At 35.9% G+C, this 23,117-nt stretch overlaps 1 protein-coding gene across 7 annotated transcripts in view; it reads right to left on the bottom strand.

The window, feature by feature from the left end:
* Ralgapa1 (Ral GTPase activating protein catalytic subunit alpha 1) overlaps positions 1 to 23,117 on the bottom strand; it is a 210,746-nt gene that overhangs the window by 136,699 nt on the left and 50,930 nt on the right. For all 7 annotated transcript variants that reach the window (XR_013113153.1, XM_034514151.2, XM_034514149.2 and 4 more), the window contains 4 exons: positions 18,632 to 18,829; positions 13,868 to 14,002; positions 7,593 to 7,741; positions 1,917 to 2,046 (listed from right to left, as the gene is read on the bottom strand). Coding sequence is in view for 6 of the 7 variants with exons in the window: in XM_034514151.2 (XP_034370042.1) it covers positions 1,917 to 2,046; positions 7,593 to 7,741; positions 13,868 to 14,002; positions 18,632 to 18,829 (612 nt within the window). In the remaining variant the exon portion in view is untranslated. The remainder of the gene's footprint in view (positions 1 to 1,916; positions 2,047 to 7,592; positions 7,742 to 13,867; positions 14,003 to 18,631; positions 18,830 to 23,117) is intronic.

Below are 23,117 nucleotides of genomic sequence, written 5' to 3'. Positions count from 1 at the left end.
ACAAATATTCAGAAATAATAATTAGATTTATTTGGTATGTGACTTCAAAATCAAGTATTAATTATTTTTATCTAAGAAGCAAAAAACATTTAAATCCTATAATACCATTACTCCATGTTGTAAAAGTAACTTCTGCAATTCCTGTTGCCTGGAAAGAGTGCCAGCTATGTGACCACTGGTTCCTCGTACTTGAGGAAGACAGACTGAGCAGGAACCTTAATGTGTAACTGTCATCCTGCATTGCATTCCTGCTAAGGAAATGCTCTGGAAAGACATGTTTCCATACTATTCAGGGTTGAAATTGAGTTCTTAAATGAAAAACTTCAGAATACACTGCCAAATTAAAGATGGAAATGACTACACTTTGGAAGTTTGTTTCACCACTACAAAGGGAAGAGGAAGTCCTAGAGCAGTATTTAATGAAATACCCTTGAAAAAATATGTAAATTAACCTAAAGGTTAAAATTAAATTTCATTCTAGAGAGATGGCTCAGCAGTTAAGAGAGACTGCTCTTCCAGAGGTCCTGAGTTCAATTCCCAGCAACCACATAGTGGCTCACAATCATCTGTAATGGAATCTGATGCTCTCTTCTGATGCGTCTGAAGACAGCTACAGTGTACTCATAAAAGTAAAATAAATAAATCATTTAAAAGATAACAGCAACTGAGAGCGCTTTGTAATAAATCCAATAGCAATATCAAAAGCTTCCTTGTAAGAGGGCAGAGAGTACCGATCACCCAGTACTCTGAGGCTTTGTGGACTGCTACTAAATATATCCCGTTGTTGAAGAAATAAGTCAAAAATAAGTTTTAAAACATTTAACTTCATGAGTTTTGCTAAGAAATTATTGTAAATTCACACATGAAATGTAAAGATAAAACTGAAGTGACTAGTAATCTTTCATCCTATCTCTAAGTGTTCAAACTACAAAAAAAAGTTATTTTGCACAACGAGCTAAATTTTATCTTTCTGTAGCTCCCATCACTGGGTTAGCAATGAAAACCGGGAATTTTCTGTTTAGATAACATATATTTCTGTTTTGAAACTTAATTTAGCATCAGCAGAGTTTTTTTAGGTGAGAGATTAGGAACTGTAAAAGGCCAATGTGAACAATTATACTTATGGCCAAGGATATGAAATAGCCTTTATCTCTGACATTAAAAATCATCCTAACTGGGGGGGCTGGAGAGGCGGCTTAGTGGTTAAGATGGCTAACTGCGCTTCCAGAGGTCCTGAGTTCAATTCCCAGGAACCACATGGTGGCTCACAACCATCTGTAACGGGATCCAATGCCCTCTTCTGGTGTGACTGAAGACAGCTACAGTGTACTCATACACATAAAATAAATAATAATTATAATTCATTAAAAAAGAATCATCCTAACTACGCAATTTCATTTAATGTGTCAGCATAAAAATATTTCCTATTTCATAGTTCGTAGTAAGTTTAAAGTCAGCATATAACCTTCATGTTGAAATAATATGTAATTTCTGTATGATCAAAAATACTAGAGACACTTAAATTCTAGAAGGGAGAACAATAAAGTCTATGGGGCAGCTCGGTTAGGTACTACATTTTAATTACCATGAAACAAACTGAAATGTTTTTCCTAATAACCCCAGAGATTCAGAAACTAATATTATTCCTAGAGTTCTCTGTCAGCTTTCTGACCCACAAGTATGCCATGCTAGAGGTAAAATAAGCACCCTTACTCTTCATTACAACATTTTTCTTCCATTAGGTTGTGAATTGTGTGTAAAGGTCTTTTAGATGAGCGACTTTTAATTTAGCTCTATAAAAGATCCTTTAACATGAACTGGCTTGTGATTTAAAGCATTCTTCTACTTTAACAAAGCTGAGTTTTAGTGTAACTTTAAAAATCAAAGACATCTATCCATCTATTTATGTTTATTGCCTGGAAAAGTGGTCCTGCAAGTCGACCTGCCAGGGTCATGTTTTTTTTCCCCTGGAACTGCAGAAAAGCTTGTGATGACATCTTCAGTACAGACTCCGTGACTCTGAGCAACACGAGTAGCATCTGTTCCCTTAAAGAAAGAAGATCTGTTAATGTTTCCTTCTTGCTTTGGATTAATGATCAATTTTCATATTAATTTGTTGTAAAAATAACATTATTGTTGGGATAACTTGAATACTCAATCTTTGAAAGACTATTGAGTATTTAGAATTCTTTAAATATTAAAACTAGTAATTGAAGTTTGTAAGCACAATAGCTTCAGGTACAAACTGTTTTATGTTTTTAATAATGAACATTCAGGAAAAAAGAGAAGGTAAAGATACTGCTTCTCTTCCTCGCACCCTCCTACTTCTTTCTTGAGACAGAGTCTCATGAAGCCTAGGCTGGCCTTCCTATGTAGCCAAGAATGACCTTCAACTCCTTATTCCCAACTCTATCTATCTCTAGTTCTAAGATCACAGAAGCCTGCCACCATGTCCTTTCCGTTCTTTTGGTTTCAGTGATTAAAAAAATTACTCATATGTAATATATGTAAATATGTATTTATATATAAGTATATGTGTGTATGTGTATTGTATATCTATGTGAATATATTCTATGTGTGCCAAGGCATCTGAAGAAGTCTGAATCACATCCCCTGGAGCTGGAGTTACCAGCAGTTGTAGGCTGCCCAATATGGGTGCTGGGAACTGAACTCAGGTCCTCTAGAATGACATAAAGTACTCTTAACTGCTGAGTCATCTCTCTAGCCCCAATTGACAGTTTTAAAATCTTTTGTTCTGTATGTGTGTCAGAAACAGAACCAATTCTAACATTGTCCTTACCTTAACTTTCTCCTAATGCTTCCTAACAGATAAGACCACACCTGATATCTGAAGAACAAATTTACCAACCTACCAATAAATGAGACTACTAGCTAGGCATAGTGGAATGCACCTGCAGTCTTTGGGTGACTGAGGCAGGAGGGTGGTACATTTGGGACCAGCCTTGGATACCTATTAAGACCCTGTCTCCCCGCCCCCCCCCAAAAAAAAGAAATAAACAAACAAACAAAAAAATGAAAGAAAAAAAAGGAAAGGGGAAAAGGAACCTGACAAGAGAATTGTAGGTAGTCTAGAGGCAAGCTAGAGCCCAGTTCCTACAGTCTCCTCCTTGATGGCCACTCTGCAGTCCCTGTCTAGGCACAGCTTTAAGGATGGTCACTGTGAGAAATATAGATAAAACAGTAGTATGTCCAGATCTAGATGTTATTTGGGTGAAGAAGTGAACACAGAATCAAACAAAAATTATCACTCAGATTAAAAATCTCTCCTTTCTCTCTCTCTCTTTCCATATATCTATATCTATATATCTTGAGGGGTAGAGATATAGCTCAGCAGTTAAGAGCACTGGTTGTTCTTCTAGAGGATCTAGGTTCAATTTCCAGTACCCAAATGACAGCTCACAACTGTCTATAACTCCATTTCCAGGTGATGTGACACCCTCTCACATATAATTGTAAGCAAAACAACAATGTAGATATAATAAAATAAATAAATAATTTAAAAAATATATCCTAAGGCTAGAGGTATAGCTCAGTAGCAAAGCACTTGCCTATAGTATGTGAAGTAATCTCCAATACAACTGAAAACCAAAAAAGAAAAATAAAAAAATACACATATAGAAAAGATTTAATAATTTTCAAATGGGGCTAGAGAGATGGCTCAGCAGTTAAGAGCACTTTATGCCCTTCCAGAGGACCTGAGTTCAGTTCCCAGCACAACAGAAACACAATAATTATTCACAGAATAAAAATCTTAAGTATCATACTTACCTTGGGCTTCTAGCTTAGCTGAATGAAATGTAAGTATGACTACACGACACAATTTATAAATAAACCTCATCTTATTAAAAGTCTAACTTTTAAACTCACTCATTTATCAGGTGACTTATAATTTGTAATAAAAAAAGAATAACTTTAATCAATACAGAAAAAAATATCATAATAAAGTCACTGTAAATATGTGTGTGATTGCCTTGGATACTATGACTTCAGCTTTAAAGGAACTTGAAAGAATTATGAGGGCTGAAGAGATAACTCAGCGTTGAAAACATGGGCTGTTCTTCCAGAGGACCCTGACACAATACCCAATATCCACAGGGCAACTCACATCTGCCTGTAACTCCAGTCCAAGGAGATCCAATATCTTCTTCTGGCCTCTGCCAGCACCAGGCATGCATGTGGTATACAGACATACATGCAGGTAAAATATTCATATACATAAGAATAAAATGTATACGTTTTCACTTAAAAATATGGAATAAATTCTAAAAATACGTTGCATGGCAAGAATCCTGGCTCATCATTGATTCAAAACTTATAGAAAGAAAAATATCAAAAAAAAAAAAAAAAGAATACTTCAGTTTCATAGGATTTGTTTTTGTTTTCTGAGAGAGTATAGCTGTATGTAGCCCAGGTGAACTTCAACTTTGCAATCATCCTGCCTCTGCTTCCCAGGTGCTGCATTACTAATGTATACATACACCTTTTTAAAACGAGAAAGACCATAATTCAAAATCTGCTTACCATTGATCACAGGCTATATACACAAAGACCAGTCACTTCTAGTAAAGGATGTTTTTGTAAAAAGCTAGAGGGCTAAGAGATGGTCCAGCATCTAAGAGCACTTACTGCTCTTGCACAGAAGCCAGGTTCAATTCCAAGTACCCACATAGACGCTCATAACCTACTGTAACTCTAATTTCCAGGGATCTTGAGAGGGAGGTCCTTTTCTGGCCTCCAAAGAAACTAGCACATAGCACATAGTATAGTTATATATATGGAGGCAAAAATCACATACACATATAGATCTTTAAAGCCATTTCCCCCTAATTAGAAAAATATAAATTAAGCACATGCTTTAACCAAGTATTCCTGCTTTTGTTGTTCTTTTTGATTTTTAAGTTTTTTGTTTGTTTGTATTTTGCTGTTGTTGTTTTGTTCTTTCCTTCCCTTTTTCTTTTTTTCTTTGTGTGTGTGTGGGGGGGGGGGGGTGTTTCTGCATAGTTCTGGCTGTCCTGAAACTGAAACTCACTCTGTAGACCAGGCTGGACTCAAACTCAGAGATCCATCTGCCCCTGCCTCCTGAGTGCTGAGATTAAAGGTGTGCGCCACCACCGCTCATTTGTGTTCCCGCTTTTTAAAATAACTCAAAAGAAAAAAATTAGTATATGTAAGCATGCTCATTGTCCTTTACTTCCTTCACCCTATTAAAAAAAATATATGTGTGTATACACACACACACACACACACACACACACACACACACACACACACACGTACCCCTAATAATTGATGTTGATTGGGTTAGTTCTAGGCTTGAATTCCCAGCTACTAAAAAGGCTGGGGTAGGAAAATAAGTTTAAGACCCCTCTGAGCTACAAAGCAAGATCCAGGCCAGGATGGACAACTTAAAAAGATCCTGTCTCAAAATCAGTGAGCTGTGGTAGCTTACAACTGTAATGCCAGCATTCAGGAGGCTACAGTAGAAGAGTTAAGAGTCCCATGCCACATCCTGGAGAGACGGCTCAGAGAGGTTCTAGCAGCGCATGATGTCTCAAGCCTATTTATAATGAGATCTGGCGGTGCCCTCTTCTGGCCTGCTCACATACATGTGGTACAGAATCCTGTATACATACATACATACATGCATACACACACAGACCTACATGTGGTACAGAACACAAAAGAAGTCTTCAAAAAAACATTCCAGGCCAGTTTGGGCTGTATAGATAGCAAGACCATTTCTGAAAATCAAACAAACAAAAAATAAAAACAAACAACACCAAAGTAAACAAAAATGAAAAACTACAAGGACCCAAGGAGCAGATAGCTATTCTTTGAGGTTTGGTCAGTTGTTATGTATTGTAATGCTAAGTGCGGGCCCCCAAGATCTGGTTGCCTCAAAGACCAGAGAGTCCCCATAGACCCAGGTGATGTATGTGAGCATGCCTCTGAGTTATTTCTGATTGGTGAATAAAGATGCCTACAGACAATAGCTGGACGGAAGAGACATAGGCGGGGTTTAGTGTTCCCAGGCTTAGTATGGGGGAGAACCACAAGGGAGAAAAGAAAGTGACTGGAGGAAATAGGTTAGGTGAGCTATGCAATAATGGCCATGTGGGTTGGCTAACGGGACTTAAGAGCAGCCCAGATGAAACATGGCAAAGTACATACTGGGATTATTGGCTGAGAAATAGACAGCATAGCATAGAGAATGGATACCTGCCCAGCTCTTATGCTTATTAATGCTTATAGTAAATAATATAAGTTGTGTGTCTTTCATCCGGGAACTGAATGATCAAAGGTGGGGTAAAAACTCCATATTGGGATTAAACATTTCTACAACAGCTATTTATTAATTGTGTGTCAGAGATCTTCTCAGTATATGCAAGGTCATGGTTAAATACTTAATACTGAAAAAATACAATAAAATTATTCCTCACATGCTATATTATTATGCAATTACATGTGTGATCTAATCAGTCAAGTATTTACAAAAGGATAAACATCTCAAGAAAACGGGCTATATTTCTACCTTATAAGTATACTTATACCTTTCTTTTTTGTTTTTTAATTTGATTATAACCACAAATAATTCTAACACAAACTACAGAATTGCTCTCCTTCAAAGGTCTACTTTTTAATTTAATTTACCAAGTATATAAAGTATATAAGGTATTATACCAAGTAAAGTAAGCAATACAAAATTAAGACAACTTTTATTATTCTTGGTGGTTCAGTTATTCAGTTATTATTCAGGCTCCAATTCAACAGCCATTAATACAAATAATTTAGGAATACAGACGATTTTGAGAACTATAAATGAATACCCATTTAGTACAAAAGGAAATAAGGAAAAATATATAGAAAGGAAATATAGAAAAAGTAAGGGGGAAACTTAATCGTCTACTCAAAGGTCTATCAGTAGCTTGTGTTAGAATAATACATGGTTATAATCAAATTAAAAAAATTTAAGTTATAAGTATAGCCTATTCTCTTGATGTGTTTGTTCTTTCGTAAACATCTGACTTATTAAATCACATGTAATGACATAACAATACAGTTTTGGTGACCATAGAAAAAGATGGCAGATATTTTAAAGCAAAATTCAGAATATGCTCAGGAAAAAGCAAGCTGACAATGCTGGGATGCACACAAGGTAAAGGTTATATTTAAGAAGCCAAAAGTGGACAGAGAAAAGTAGGAACACGCCTGATAGCAAGGGCTTTGGTAACCAAAGGAAAGAAACAGGCTTTAAAAGTTCATCTAATAACATCTTCAATCATCTGCACAAGCAAAAATTAATTTCTCTATCTATGTATTCATTACTGGGAGAAAAAGTGACAATTATGCACACTTTAGACATTCTGAGGGGTCTTACAGAAGCTTGATCAAGGGTGTTTGAAATAAAATGAGACAGGCTACTATAAGCATGATTACTATATAAAATATTTATATTCATTCAATAATAGCAGCACTGTAACACTGTAACACACTCTATTCATAGACACCATTCATTGAAAATTACTATACTCATGCAGAGAACAATAACCAAAAAGATATAGAATTGTTACCAGGTCTTTTTGTCCATTGATACTTGCACAACCATGTATCGATAAATGTTAAGAATACGTTTACACATGTCTGTGTGCTCATCCAGAAGATTTTTTATTTCATTTGCAGGTTCAAGAAGAAATATGTTTGATGAGTTTATAATGAACACCTATAATAGGAGAAATCATTAATTATTCATAACAAAATTTCAATGGTCAATTTCTTTTGTTTGTTTTTTCTTTGAGACAGGATCTTACTCTGTAGCCCTGGCTGGCCTGAAATCTACTGTATCTACTAAGTTGGACTCTGTTGCAATTCTGTTGCTGTTGCCTCTCAAGTGCTAAGACTATAAGCATGAGCCACTATATTAGGCTCAATGATAAATTTCTTGTTTACCAATGGAAAAAAACAAAAAACAAAACAAAACAAAAAAAAACCTTGCCTGCCATGTTCATGCCTGTAATCCCAGAACTTAGAAGGCTAACAAGAAGGGAGGCTCCAAGTGTGAGGCCACCCTAGAATAAAGAATGAGGCTCAACTGTGTGTATGCATCTTTCTCTTTCTCTCTCTCTTTCTCTCTCTCTCTCTTTCACACACACACACACACACACAAAGACAGAGATAGAGATAAATACTGATCACTGGGTGATCAAGAGTAAATTTAAAATCACCATGGATTAGTTAATACTCATGTTTCTACTACTATTTAGAATCTGGCATTTAAAGTCGCTAATACTCAAACACTTTTATATGCGGTTCCATATATAAAAACAGCATATCTAACATAAGAACTTTCTAAGCGTAACCATGGACAATGGAAAGTACAAAAAGCTTACAGTAAAAGATAACAATTAAATCAGGAAAACATTTCTTTAAGTTGTAGAGTTTATTTTTATCTGTGTCCATCTGTTCTTGCAATAACCACCTACATAAATGTAATTTATGAGAATCCATTAGTGTATATCATTAAACTTTATCATTCATTGTAAGTGGTGATTCCCTTCTGAATGCAGCTATAAAGACAATTATAGTGCAATAGCTATGAATAACATTTTGTTTTGCTTCATTTCTGTTATGTTTTGTTTTACTTTTTAGACAGGATCTTATATAGATAAGGCTGGACTCAAATTTACCATGTACCCAAGGCTAATCTCAGACAAACTAGAAGATTTGAACATTCTGTCTATAAATTCTGTCCATTTATCGTTTCTATTCACATCTGCTCTCTTCTAGAAGTACTATGTTGCCAAATGCAATGTACAGTCATTTGGGAAAAAAAGTAAGAGTGAAAAGAGCAGATTCTGGAAGCCTAGCCTAGCAGGCATAACCAACAATAGCAAGAGAAAGGACTAGGTAAACATTAGGAATAAAATGAAAATGAAATGAGGTAGAACAGATTAATTTTAAAAGGGTAATTCAGTGAATTACTGCATGACAATAAGTTTAACTGAAATGGAATGTGCTAGTTTGAATTAAAAGGGACCCTTTAGGTCCTACTGGTACCAATAGGAGGCATAGCCTTGTTGGAAGCTGTGTCACTATCTTTTCTCAATGCCTGCAGATCCAGATGTAGAACTCTCAGCTCCTTCTCCAATACCATGTCTGGCTGCACACTACCAGATTTCCCACCATGATGAACTAACCAAACCTCTGAAACTGTAAGCCAGCCTCAAATGTTTTCCTTTGTAAGAGTTGCTGTGGTCATGGTGTCTGTTCACAGCAATAGAAACTCTAACTAAGACAGAAGCTGGTACCAGGGACTTTGGATACTGACCATGATTTTGTTTGAAGGAATGTGGACTTAGGGACTTTGGATGAGAAAAGCAACTGAATGCTTTAAGCATGGCTTAATGGGCCATAGTAGTAGAAACGTAGCAAACAATGGTACTGCAGGTAATTTCAATTGTTGGGGACCAACTCAAGAGGTTTCAGAAGAATGTTAGTATGTGGTCTAGAGACTGCTCTTCTGATATTTTGGTGAAGAATGTAGGTGCTTTCTGCCTTTGTCCAGAAAACCTGTCTGGTACTAAATTGAAGAATTTAGGATTAGCTGATTGGCAGAGAAAATTTCAAAAAGCTTAGTATTGATTCTGTTGTATAGTTATTAGTGTTTATTCTTATGAAAATCTATAATGAAAAGGAGCAATCTGAGCAAGAAAAAAATACAAAATGTACATTTCAAGGAGAAAAGGGTACCAGGAAGAAGGATGGAGAGAACTCCAGTGTTTAAGGAGATAAACAGATCAAAGAAAACCTTGACATTAGACAGGAATAAAGGGAGTGGTGACCTCAGGGCATGATCCCAGCCAGCTAAGAATTTTGTGAAAAAGAATTTTTAAAAAGCTTAGAGTTAGTGTGGTGGTGTAGACTTTTAATCTCAGCCCTACAGAGGTAGGCAAATCTCTGAGTTTGAGGCCAGCCTGGTCTACAAAGTGAGTCCAAGACAGCCATGCTGAGGCAATGAAGGAAACCATCAAAACCAGAAAGGTGGTGAAGACATTCTAGGCCCAGCAAACAGTAGAATTTAGCAGCTTTGGCCATGTGGCTTTGGTTTTAGAGTCAAGGACAGAAGAAAAGGATTATGGAATCTCCCTCCACAGCTAAGGAATGCTGCTGAGGCCAGGCACGGGGCAGGGTGCCTGCGTGGAACCCCAGAGAAGCCACTGTGTGAAGCTGGGAAGGTGAGCCCTGGATTCCCTTGTAGACTCCAAGATTGGAGATGCCAGAGCCATGAGATACCTGTCAGGGAAAGCTGTTAACAGGGAGTGGAACAAGCCAAAGAGAGAAGAGTGTTGCAGTCAACAGAGCTGAAAGGAGTTGGAGATCTGAAGAGTGCTCTGACATTAGAGAGAGATTCAGAATTTAAAGTTTTCCCTGCTGATTTTCAGTCTTGCTTTGTTTGGTCCAGTATTTTCTCACTATACTCCTTTTCCACCCTTTTGGAATGATAATGTATATCCTGGGCCATTATATGTTGGAAATATGCGATCTGCTTTTTGATTTTGATTTTTATAGGAAACTGCAGTTAAGAGAATGCATAAATCTCAGAAGAGACTTTGAACTTTGGATTTTTAAAAAGCGTTGATACTGTGATGGACTATAAGGACTTCTGAAGCTGGACTAAATGCATTTTGCATTATGATATGGCTACAACCCTGTGGGGGCTACAGAATAAAATATGGTGTTTTAAATAAAATGGTCCCTATAGGTCCACAGGAAATGGCATTAGGAGGTGTGGCCTTGTTGGAGTAGGCGTGGTGTTTTTGGGGGAAGTGTATCTCTTGTTTTCTGCTGCCTAGGGATCAAGATCTAGAGCTCTCAGCTCCTTCTCTAGCACCGTGCCTGTCTTCACGCTGCTATGCTTCCCGCCATGATGATGAGGAACTAAACCTCCGAAACTGTAAGCCAGCCCCAATTAAATGCCTTCCTTTAGAAGATGCCGTGGTCATGGTGTCTCTTCACAGCAACAGAAACCCTAACTAAGACATAGACTATTTTAGAAAAAAACACAAGTTGTCAAAATTGACTTAAGAAAACTTAAAGGATGCAGATATGAAGAGCATGAAAGAAACTGAGCTAGTAAGACAGGCCTCTCTGATCCATCCCCAAACTGCAAACAGGTCTAGAAAACTAGCTCTGAGCAGTCTTGCTCCGCCTTCATGGGAGATGATCCTTATCTTTGTTCAGAGGCAAAGAAGGAACAAAACTACCCAGTTTACTAAATAAAAACAATGTTGTTAGTAAAAGCTATATTTTAAATAACTAAATAAAAAGCTAATATCCTTTGTGGACATAACAGATTAAAATCTTAAAATATTAACAATCCAAACAAAACAAAATACATTATTGTACCATGAAGTAGAGTTTACTTCAGAAATGTAAGGATGCCTTAATGTAGAAAAATCTAGTACTATAACATCTATTAATAAATTAAAAGAAAAAATAAAAGTATCCTGTGTTTCAATATACAGAGGAAAATAATTTGGCATTTAATTTATTACTTAAGAAAAGTTAAACTAAGAAAAACCAGAAAATACCATAATCTAAAAGCAAGCATTTACAAAAAGTTTAACAAATGTATGTACACAGCAAGAGCGCTTGAGAGGCACCAACAAAATACAAGAATAAGCACTGTGCTCTCTCCTGACAGAAGAGCATGAATCTGAAAGAACACTGATGAGCATATAGAAAGGTCTGGAGGGAGGAAAGGGAAATGGGAAACGATGTGACTATATTATAATCTCAAACAACAAAAAAACACCACTTTTTAAAAGATAAGAACAAAGGTGCTTCCCATCACCTCAGTGTCCTGGGAGTCCAATAAGCACAAAAGGAGTGGGAGTAAAAACCGAGTTATGCAGCAGTCTGAGAAATACTCCCATAAGTAAAAGCAAGCAAGTTCAGAGGTCATACGGTAAGCGCTTGCCTTGTGTGTTTGAGGAATAATAGGTATAGAATGAAGTGAGTGAGTCAGAGGGAAAGCAATGGGAGGTTGTGTTTAAAAGAACAGAAAGAAAGAAAAAAAAAAGCCAAGGCATGAAAACAGAATTCTTCCCATCACCATCCCACCATAAAGCACAGTTTTTAAAAAGGAATAGAAAATAAGGATGAATATATATAACAAATCCAGGCTGGAGAGATGGTTCAGTGGTTAAGAGCACCAACTGCTCTTCCAGAGATCCTGAGTTCAATTCCCAGCAACCACATGGTGGCTCACAACCATCTGTATAACAAATTCAAACGTTTGAAGAGAATTAAGAGACATTAAATGGCTTAACTTTAACATCCTTATATTTGTGATTACCCCGTCCCAGGGTCACAGCACCCTCAAGAGCAATGATGCACAGCTTGTAACCATAACAGAGAACTCATCATGAAAAGCCACAAGGAGTTCAACAGAGAAGCATATGATCTGACTTATGTGTACAGAATCCTGTTGCCCAACACTGAAAACATATTAGGGGTTAAGAGAAGAAACAGACTAGGAGTTTGGTGTGAAGGTTTAGTGTGAAGGCTTTGAGTACTAAGCTGTAGGAGAATCTACAGATTCTCAAGATAGAGCCAAGGAATTCACAATATACATGAAAGACAAGAAACAATATACCTGGGAAATTAGAAAACAGAGAAGCCATGAAATGACACAAAGAATCCTGGTCTATATATGAAGACTCTGTCTCCAAAAACTAAAACTAAACAAACAAATGAAAGACTTAATTTTAGACTTAACAAGATAGAGATTAAAAGTAACGTTGACAAAGAAACAGAATGGAAAAGAGCACAGCTCAATGGCAGGAGGCTGAAGAAGCAAGTCTGCGGCCTGGGATTCTGTCTCACGCACCATAAACAGAAAAGCAGAGAAGGAAGGGGACGGAAAAGGAGAAAAGAATCGTAGGAAACTCCTGCATAGCCTCTAAGGACCAGCAGTCATAGAGTGGTAGAAAGGCATACTGCAGCACACAGCACTTCAGATGGGACATACAGACGGAGACTCAGAAGTGTTTGCAAATCCCTTCTGTCCATCCCCCCATGACATGAGTTATCAGACTGTAATTTTTCACTGTCTACAAAAGAGGTGAAATGTTTTTAAAACTTTTGAGGCCAGTGCCATAGTTTAGACAGTAAAGGCCCTTGACATCAAGCCTGATGACTCAAGTAGGAGAGAAAACACTCTGACAAGTTGTCTTCTAACCTCCACATGACAAGCACACACCTGCTTCCCCATATACACACTAAATGTACAAACAAAATCAAGTATATTTTTCTAATATTTTCCTTTATCAGTCTTGGATTTGAGCATCTTTTCTCATCTGAACTAACTGCAATATTTCAGTATATACTTTATGAAAACAAATGTGGTATAACTGCAACTCATAGATGTGTGAATACACATATATATGAATTTATTATGTATAAATTTGAGCATCTGTTCTCATGTATAAAGTAAGTGCAATGTTTGTCGCTGCAATTTCATAAAATGTATTTTATGACAAACAAATGTGGTATGGTGATAACTTATAGATATGAGTAGTAAACATATACATATACACACACAGACACACAGACACACACACACAGACACACACACACAGACACACACAAATTTAGTATATATGGAATCCCAAAGTATGGGCATTTGAAATATTTGATGACTATTTTTGTTTTTCTGTTTTTTAAAGCTAAAGGGCTAGCTATGTAGCACACTGACAGAAAACTTGCCTAGCACTCCATGAGGCCATGGGTTCAATCCCAGGAACTATAAACATATACACAAATAAGTAAGTATAAAGATGCCTACCTGCAAAACGGCCTGAGTACCAGCTTGAATATTTCGTTCTGTGGCTTCTTCAGAGACATGAAAAGCTTCTTGATAGGAACCATTTTTTGTCCAGCTAGAAGTTCGAACATGTTCAGAAATATTGGTCCCATTTTCCTGAAGCAAAATATCAAGTTTTCATACTTCATCAATGAGAATGCTGCAATGAGTCAGTAAACATAAGAGGCCTCTAAGATGATTAGACCACAGTAGTAAACTGTTTCTTTCCCTCAAAAGATTATCTTAGGGGCCTGGAAAGATGACTCAGTGGTTAAGAGCACTTGCTGCTCTTCCAGAGGCCTGAGTTCAGTCCCAGCACCCATACTGGCTGCCTTACAACTGTCTGTAGTTCCAGCTCCATGGGACTCTGAGGCCTCCGAGAGCATCTACACTCATGTGCACATACTAACCTACAGATACAAAGACCTACATATAATTAAAAATAATCAAAATCAATCTTAAAAAATAAATCAAGAGGATGATTTTAACTGATTAAAGCAATATATATTCACTGTAAAAATTCTCACTAACAAAGCAAAGTAAAAAAATTATGACTAGCTAATTAAAAATCAATTCATGTATACAGTCATTTTTCTGTGTATATTCTCATATATTCTACAATCATTTATACTTTCACAGCTTTGTAAAAGATGAATTCTGTTCTATATTAAATGTCAGAATTTACATAACTTGAAAATAGATTCTTAACAGTAAAATTCTTGTAACTATAATTTAAAAATAACAAAAATACTGCTTCAAACAATTACTACTGAAGCTTTCTGACTGAGTTTTGATACTGTTCAGTATTACAGACTACAAGTTACCTCACGTAAAAGCCTGTTTTGTTGTGTTGTAGGCTGTGTGTGCACAGGTGTATACAGGTACTTATACCCATGTGTGATTGTATAGACACTTGATCCAGTGAGTCATCCCCCAGCCACTGCTGCTTTTGAACATTCATTAATAATATCTTCCTTTTCTCCCTCCCTCCCTGACAGGGTCTCATTCTATAGCCCAATTTGGCCTTGAACTATCAACAATCTCTCTGCTTTAGTCTCTCAATGGCTAGAATTATAGGTGTGAGCCATTACGCCTGCTCCTGCCCCTGTATGAGTCTAGGGATCCAGCTCAGGGCCTTCCATGTGCTGTGCAAGCAGTCTACCACAGTGACATTCCCAGCCCTTTGTCACCAAGGTTTTCAAAGAGCTGCCTTTTCACAGCTAATACAGAGTTATACCTACAGTACAGAGTCTTGTCCAATACTCTGTCATAAGTAGAAAGTGGAACAGGAACTAAGCACTGTGAGAAGCCAATACAACAGTCCATACTCCGGCCCAGCCTTTCTCTTGGGCTATCTCTACAATATGTCTTTTAAAGTTTTCCTAAAAGATATATACACTATAAAGATAAGATTCTTATCCACAAACTCCCCTTCTCCCACCTCTAGCCACATTAATCATCATCAGTTTAAATCTTCCCATGAGTGGCAACTACACAACTGATCACCAAGATGCGCAGGTTTTTACAGAGAGACTAACATATGTGTGTGCTCTCTTACAGTCACTGCCACTATCCTGTCTCATGAGTAGTCCCTATCTCACTCTGGACTGTGCTAACACTTCCTAATGGTCTGCTTGGCCCAGACTGGCTTCCAGTCTACTCTCTAGTTGCTTTTGATGATCCTTCTAAAATATTTAACTATTCATGCTACTTTCAGGTTTTCCAAAGTCTGGCAAATAATCAAAGTGCACCGAACATATTACAAGTTATTGAACAGAGCCTAACCCCTGCTTATCACATACATCACTCTCTCCTAACTACTCTTACCTAAAGCCAGAGAAGTGTATTTTCAAAGTCCCTTACACTTCTGTGGATGTTATTTATACCTTATGGTTCCTTTCCCATGAATCTATATGATTTTCATACTGTATTACCATCTCCAGGCAGAGTATAAAGTATTGTCTTTCATGCTGTAGGATGTAACATGGTTTTATAATATGTACTTTGCTTTAGAGGACATTCTGAACTTTTGGAGGTATTTATTGGAAAATGCCACTGGGATTTAATGAGATGAGCTAGGAAATACCTAGTCTCCTACAAGGTGCACAACAGTACTGAACACTCACAGAAAGACAGCCTAGCGTCTTCCAAACATGTTAAATGCTTTGTGAAATAAAAACCCACTTATAATTACAAATCTCTAACTCCATTTTTAAGTATAACACCACAATTTTAAACAACTGTAATATATATTGAATTTCTTAGATATCAATCACTAAATGATTATATTGTTTGAGTTAATAATCTTAGAAGAGCTGCTGGAATTTTGAAAATGATGTGAGTAACCAACATAAGATAAACCCATCGATACATCTGTATTAGCAACTCATCTTCCCCACTCTAGTCAGTACTTCTTTCTACTGTTTATTTTTGTTTGTGTGTTAGGTTTGTGGTTTTGCTTGGTTGTTTGTTTTGTTGTTATTGAGACAGAGTCTCCTCTTCCTATGTAGTCAATTCCCCTGGAACTATGTAGACCTGGTCTCAAATGCAGAGATCCATCTGCCTCTGCCCCTGAGTGCTGGAATTAAAGGGCTGCACCACCATGTCTGGTCCCTGTTTGTAATTATGCATATAGTTTATTCTATTTCTATATAAATGATTCAGGGTGAGTGTACACAGGCACAGTATAACTAAAAACCTCCCTATTCATTCATGTGTGCATATCCTGACTGAACTCCTCCTAATGAGGTTAAATAAACCACTAAAATAAACAAGTACTACCCAAATGTTCCTCCTGATTCAAAGGACAGTGTACGGTAGAAAAGCCAATCAGGTAAGTACAGACAGTCTTTTCTACTCCTAATCTCATCTCAGTTTCCAGTTCCTGTGGAGTCTGACATACGACAAGGGGTGAGCAATGAAAGGATGAAAACTCGCTCAGACCAAAGATAAGGGGGATGGGTCAGTCACCCAGTACTGCCTCTGCACCCTTTTCTTTCTGCTCTGGAAATAAATTCCAGACATTTTTATCACCAGCACACATTTTATCATGTTGGGAAAGTTTGAATTCTGCAGTTAGCTTTAATGTAAAAAAGTCTAGGGAAGAATTCAAAACATTTTGGTTTATAGTGGGCAGCCATTCATAGCAGAAGCAGTCAATATTTCAAGAAAAGAAGAAACAATAATTTGACAATTATCACACACAAAAATATGTCCTCTAACATCAACTTTGGTTTAAAATACCTTAAAAATATGATAGCATCTATCTCTACACCCCAATTTCTTAAGCATGAGTTGCATAAATGATTGTGAAATAAGTGAACAACACTGAAAAGTTTCTGAATATACAACAGAAAATTACAATCAAATGCACAGTGAATCCAAGCTGTGCCTGGCACTCTGGCCTGTGCTGCATTTCATGACTGGACTAGTTCTGGCTGAATACACAATATACACAATCTGTACTGAGTGTTTCTTTAGACCACAAAACATCAATGAGTGCTGATCAGGACTGCAGTATCTATAAATTGCGCTGCTTTTACTATACAGAAAAAGATACCTGCTCTTAGAAAATATAATAGCATAGTTATGGAACACAAAGACAGTATTTTCATATTGCCTTTCCCTGGCATGCAAGTATCAAATTAGTATTCCTTTGGATTGGAGTGTCAGAACAATTGATTATTAAGCTTCTGACTTGAGTAGCATTGTTTTAAAATGAATTTAGTTTGACATTAAGACAGAATTTCCAATAACTTTTTAAATGGTCTTAAAGATACTTCCAGTGAGCAGAGCCCATAGCAAGCAGGGACAGGAGGTAGGGGGGTTGGGGGGCAGAGCGAGCGGGGCCAGAGCAAGAGGGAAAAGGGAAGGGGAAAGTAAAAAAATACTTCTGACAGTTTACACTACACATTTATCCAAAGTGGTACAATTCGCATTGATGAGTATAAACTAAAAATATCAATTAACGTAAAAACGCTGAACATGCTTGTGTCCTCCAGGATCAAATACCCATCAAAGCCTTATTTCTTTATATAAAAATCAGTTTTTATATCCATTTCATTAGTGCTTTTGTCTTTACTAAATAATTATATTATATATATCAAAAATTGTTTGAAAATAATTTTTATGAGTTATTATTAATAAATGATTCAGATTGTTTTTGAGATTATGTAAATTGGCTGGCCTGAAACTTGCTATGTAGACAAGACTGGCTCGAACTCACAGAGCTATGCCTTCTGAGTACTGGAGTTAAATGTGTGAGCCACCTTATTTAAACTTGAGACCTTTTTTAAAACTGATATACAAAGTAGTTGTATAAAAATTTACTGGTTAAAAAAGGTCACTGTTGAGAAAAGCTTACAATGCCCTGAACTATACAACATAACCTAAATATTATTGTTATTTGCTTTTAAATTATGAATTAGAAATAAAAATAAAATTGTGACATCACAGAGCTTTGTAAAAGAGTACTGAAGTAAACACTGTGATATAAAATGTGAAACATACTGAATGGTATCTAACTTCTTAAATGTATTCATATTAACACATTATTATACTTTTGAAAAAAAATCTACTGAACTTACATTAGAACATATATATTGACAATTCTACATGTACATTCTCTCTCTTGCAAATGTGAACATAGTCTTTTTCTCTTTCATATACCAAACACACACAAACACAAACAAAATAAAAATCTTTAAAATCAGACTTAAAAAGAACTTATATGTCTTATAACTTTACCTCTTCTCTTTTTTCTCCATCTTCTATTGAAATATCATGGTCTGTGACATTTTCACTGCAGGGTATATCTGAAGAAGTGATCACAATTTCTTCAGGCTCTTGCATAAACAAAGGTTTTTCTTCTTGTTGAATCCATTCTTGATACACTTTTACCACTTTTCTCATAGCTGCTGCTTCGCAAATTGGTAATAAAAATGCCTAGTAAATAAAAAAAAAAAAAAAGAAAAAATAATACATTTTCTTTTGCCACAAATATATTAATATATTTTCCATTTTATGAATAGAAGATAAAAATAATTTCACAAACTTAATCAACTCATTAAGTATTCATCAACTCAGAGAAAAACCTTTTGTTTCCAAATATTTGGTAAATACCTTGAAAGAGAAATACAGTAGACATTGAAGCAAAAGAAACAAAGATTTTGTTTTAATTGTATTGCTCTGAATGGTGATATTCTTTGTTTCATGAAACTTTTAGAAAATTCAACATAAACATAACTTCTCATAATAAGCCACATTTTATAACTTACATTATTGTTGTTTTGAGAATTATTACCATTAAAATGCTTCCATAAAAAAAAAAAAACTTACTACAGATGCAGAATAGAGACAGCTGACTAAACAAGAATGATGATGTGGGATGTGATAGAAGAATCCAACAAGATAGCACTCAAGAGAAGTCAGTACTAACTCTAGAAACAAAAAACAGCACATCACATTAAAAGTTCTGTGCAAAGTCTCACAAACAGAATGGATGAATGATTAAAAAAATATCTGAGAACAACACAGCAAAGGCAAAATTAAGGCTGAGAATTCCCAAATACACATAACATTATAAAAAGACCAAGTCTAAAGGTCACAAACATAGGAGGAAAAAAAATTTTATTTTAAAGACACAGAAAACATTTCAAAAGAATTAGAAAATTTCCTAGAGTTAGGAAGGAAAGATATGTCTGTCTATATAAAGGAAGACTGTTTGGTTCAGAACAACAAACAGTAAGGGGAGAAAGAACATCCCCTTGAATTTTAATTAAAACACTAAATATACAGAACAAAGAAAGCATACTGATAACAGCAGAGAGAAATATCAAGTTATACATAAAAGCAGGTCTATCATAATAAAAGCAGGTTTGTCAACTGAAACTTTAAGAAGTAGAAGGTCCCACATTGATGCAGTAGATACTGCAGATAAAATTACCTATGGCCTGAGGTCAGTATTTCTATTTTGGTAAAGCTTCAAGAATGGCATATATAGCTTGATCGTGCTAGCCCTTCTTGTCCTGGGAATACTTTTACTCCTGCCCATTGTGTTAAAGCTTATCTTTAACAACATCAACATGTTGGCAGCCAAAGTACATGGCTTGAACATGAAAATGGACCCCCAGACAGAGTTATTAAATTAACAGGTAGGCAAGCCAAAGACGGGTAAGATTCTGTACAGAGCCTTACCAACCTAAGACAGAAATGCATAGCTTTTGATAATGCATATTCCACTACAGTTAAGGAAGGCTTTCTTGTCAGAACGATTGAAGACAGGTTCAGTCTTGTTAATTAAAATAAAAAGATGGAGAGGTGGAGAGCCTTTGGGGCTGCTTGGCAAGAATCTGACATGGGCCAAGGACAAGGAAATGGGCTGCTTGGCAGGAATATGACATTGACCAAGGACAGGGAAGTAGGCTTCAGGCAGGAATCTGACATTAGACTAGAACAAAGAAGTAATTTCAGGTAGGAATCTAAATCTTAGGCTAGAACAAAGAAGTAATTTCAGGCAGGAATCTAAATCTGAGGCTAAAAGAAGGAAGTAGGCTTCAGACATGAAAATGACTTCGGGCTAGGACAGGGAAATCAGCTCAGATATTTTGATCATCCTGATAAGCCCTTAAAAACAGTGATCACGGGAGTGTTCACGTAATTGTGTTTAATGCCTTGCTTGTTCATTGACTCTGTGTTTATTGTTTTGCTTGTTCCTTGACTATTTGCATCTGTTGTATTGCTAGACCCTCAACCTACAACTGACCTTAATACATGCATGTAATTAAAATGGTACAAAAGCAAAAAAGAGGAGTGGAGATGGGATAGGGGATTCTAGGGAAGGCAAACGGGGAAAGGGAATGACATCTGAAATGTAAATAAATGAAGTATCCAATAAAAAATAAATAAATATTCTCCTGAAAGTATAAAAAAAAAAAAAGATACATTTCAAGTTCTGAAAGCCAACTGCTAACCCACAAATACAGCCATGCGCAGCCAAGCTGTCCCATCACAGGAGGAGGCAAAGTTAAAATCTCATGATTAAAACAGGCTCACAGAATTTATAACCAGTAAGCTATCTCTTTATAGAAGATACTTTAAAAGACTGTTCTAAACTAAAAAGAAAAAAAAATCCATCCACAGTCCACAGTAAACAATTAATCATACTAGAATAAAGTTAACCAGGAAAGGAAAAAAATAAAACCCTATAAGAGTCAACAAAATTACAGAAATCAGTATCCAGCATTCAATAAACACTTTGAATAGTAATGGTTTCATTTTCCCAAGCAAAGATATAGACAAGTAGACCAGAACAAAAGTAGAAACTACCTCTTTGTTCTAAGAAACATATTTTACCACAATAAAACAAACACTACCTTAGTTTAAAAAGCTATAACAGGAGCTAAGGAAATGAATCATCAAGAGAATAGTTCAGTCTTAACATATATGCCAAGCACAGGCATACCCATTTCATAAAACAAATACTAAAAAGACACACAGTAACCCCAGAACCACAACAGTAGGTGACTTCAATACCCTACTCTTACTGACAAACCATCTAGATAAAAACAATCAGAATTAATTATTAGTTAGTTAATGAGTTACTAATTTAATCTCCATTAAATGATACCATATATTGAATGAATTTAACAGATATCTTCAGACTTCCATCCAAACACTGAAAAATATAAATTTTTCTCAGAAGTCTCTGGAATGTTCTAAAGAGGTCATACATTAGCACACAAAGCAATTCTCAATAAACAGGAAAACTGGCCTATTTTCTTAGATACTATCTGGTCATAATGGAGTAAAACTATAATCAACAATAAAAATAACCTCAGAACATACTTATGGAGACTAGACAACACTATTAAATGATGAATGGGATCTTGAAGAAATTAAGAAATTTCCAGAATTGACTGAAAACAGAAACACATACAGACCTATTGAGACACAATAAAAGCTGTCCTAAAGGAAAGTTTAGAGCTCTAACTTCCTACATTGAAAATTCAGAGAGATCTAAGTAAATAGCTTAGGGCTGAGTAAGGAACAAGGCAAATCCCAAGGTACTAGAGGAAAGAAATCACTAAGACCACAACAGAAATTAATGCAATGAAAACAGTGACAACAATGAAACAAGAAGCTGTTTCTTTGAAAAGATAAATAAAACTGGCAAAACATTAGCCAAAGAAAAAGACCCAAATAAAATTTGAGATGAAAAGAGAGCCATAACAACAGATACCACTGAAATTCAAAAATAATTAGGTTTTACCTTACAATAATCATATTCTACTAAGTTGGAAAAGCTAAAAGAAATAGATGAATTTCTAAGTGCTTACAATTTACCAAAATTAAATCAAGATGTGGTAAACAAAAGAGATAAAACTAGAAAGACATAAAAAAATAAAATTACACACTAATCACCCTAATATATATGTAGAAATTCTCAAGAAAATGCTTGAAAAAAATTAAAATTACATCAGAAAGATCATTAATCATGATCAAGTTGGCTTTATTCTTAGATATGCTATATATCTAAGTCAATAAATGCTATAAATTTCAAAAATGGGTAGAAATCACATGATCACCTTGATAGATACACTTTTGACAAGATTTAATATCCACTCATGATAAAAGTGCAGAAAAAAACTAAAAATGGAAGGAACATATCTCAACATAATAAAACCTATCGTCAACAAAATGCTAAATTGTAGAAAGCATAGATTCATTTCTGAGACAAGAAGTAAGAATGTCCAATGCTCTCTAGCCATTCCTATTTAATACAGTGTTTGAAGATTAACTTTAGATTATTAAGACAAAAGAAAATAAATGGGATACAAATAGAAAAGGATGAAGTCAATGTATCTTTATTTGTATTATGACATGATTCTATATGTAATAGGGCCCCAGACCTTAGTAGATCCCTTAGCACAACTGACTCCATGATGGAGATGTCATTCAGCCTATGAAACTTAGCACAGCACCTCCAGCCAAAATGAAAACACAGACTGATCCATCAAACTCTGGGAAAGTCTCTAAATTTACTAATCTTACTTTTTAGCTTCTGTGGGTCCTCTTCTGACTAACTGTTCTCATTAACTGACATATGTCAACCCAGAACATGCTTTTTGTACTGAAAGGCTGACCCTGAGAAAGACTCAGTGATAATCTGGGATCTTGAACACACAATATAGTTGCTGACCACCTAATAAAGACTTTCTATTGACTAAAACTG

Source organism: Arvicanthis niloticus, chromosome 11 (assembly GCF_011762505.2).
Source record: "Arvicanthis niloticus isolate mArvNil1 chromosome 11, mArvNil1.pat.X, whole genome shotgun sequence".
Classification (NCBI taxonomy): domain Eukaryota; kingdom Metazoa; phylum Chordata; class Mammalia; order Rodentia; family Muridae; genus Arvicanthis; species Arvicanthis niloticus.
The sequence above is the reverse complement of the archived record's forward strand: the minus strand, read 5'-3'. Positions and strand labels throughout refer to the sequence as shown.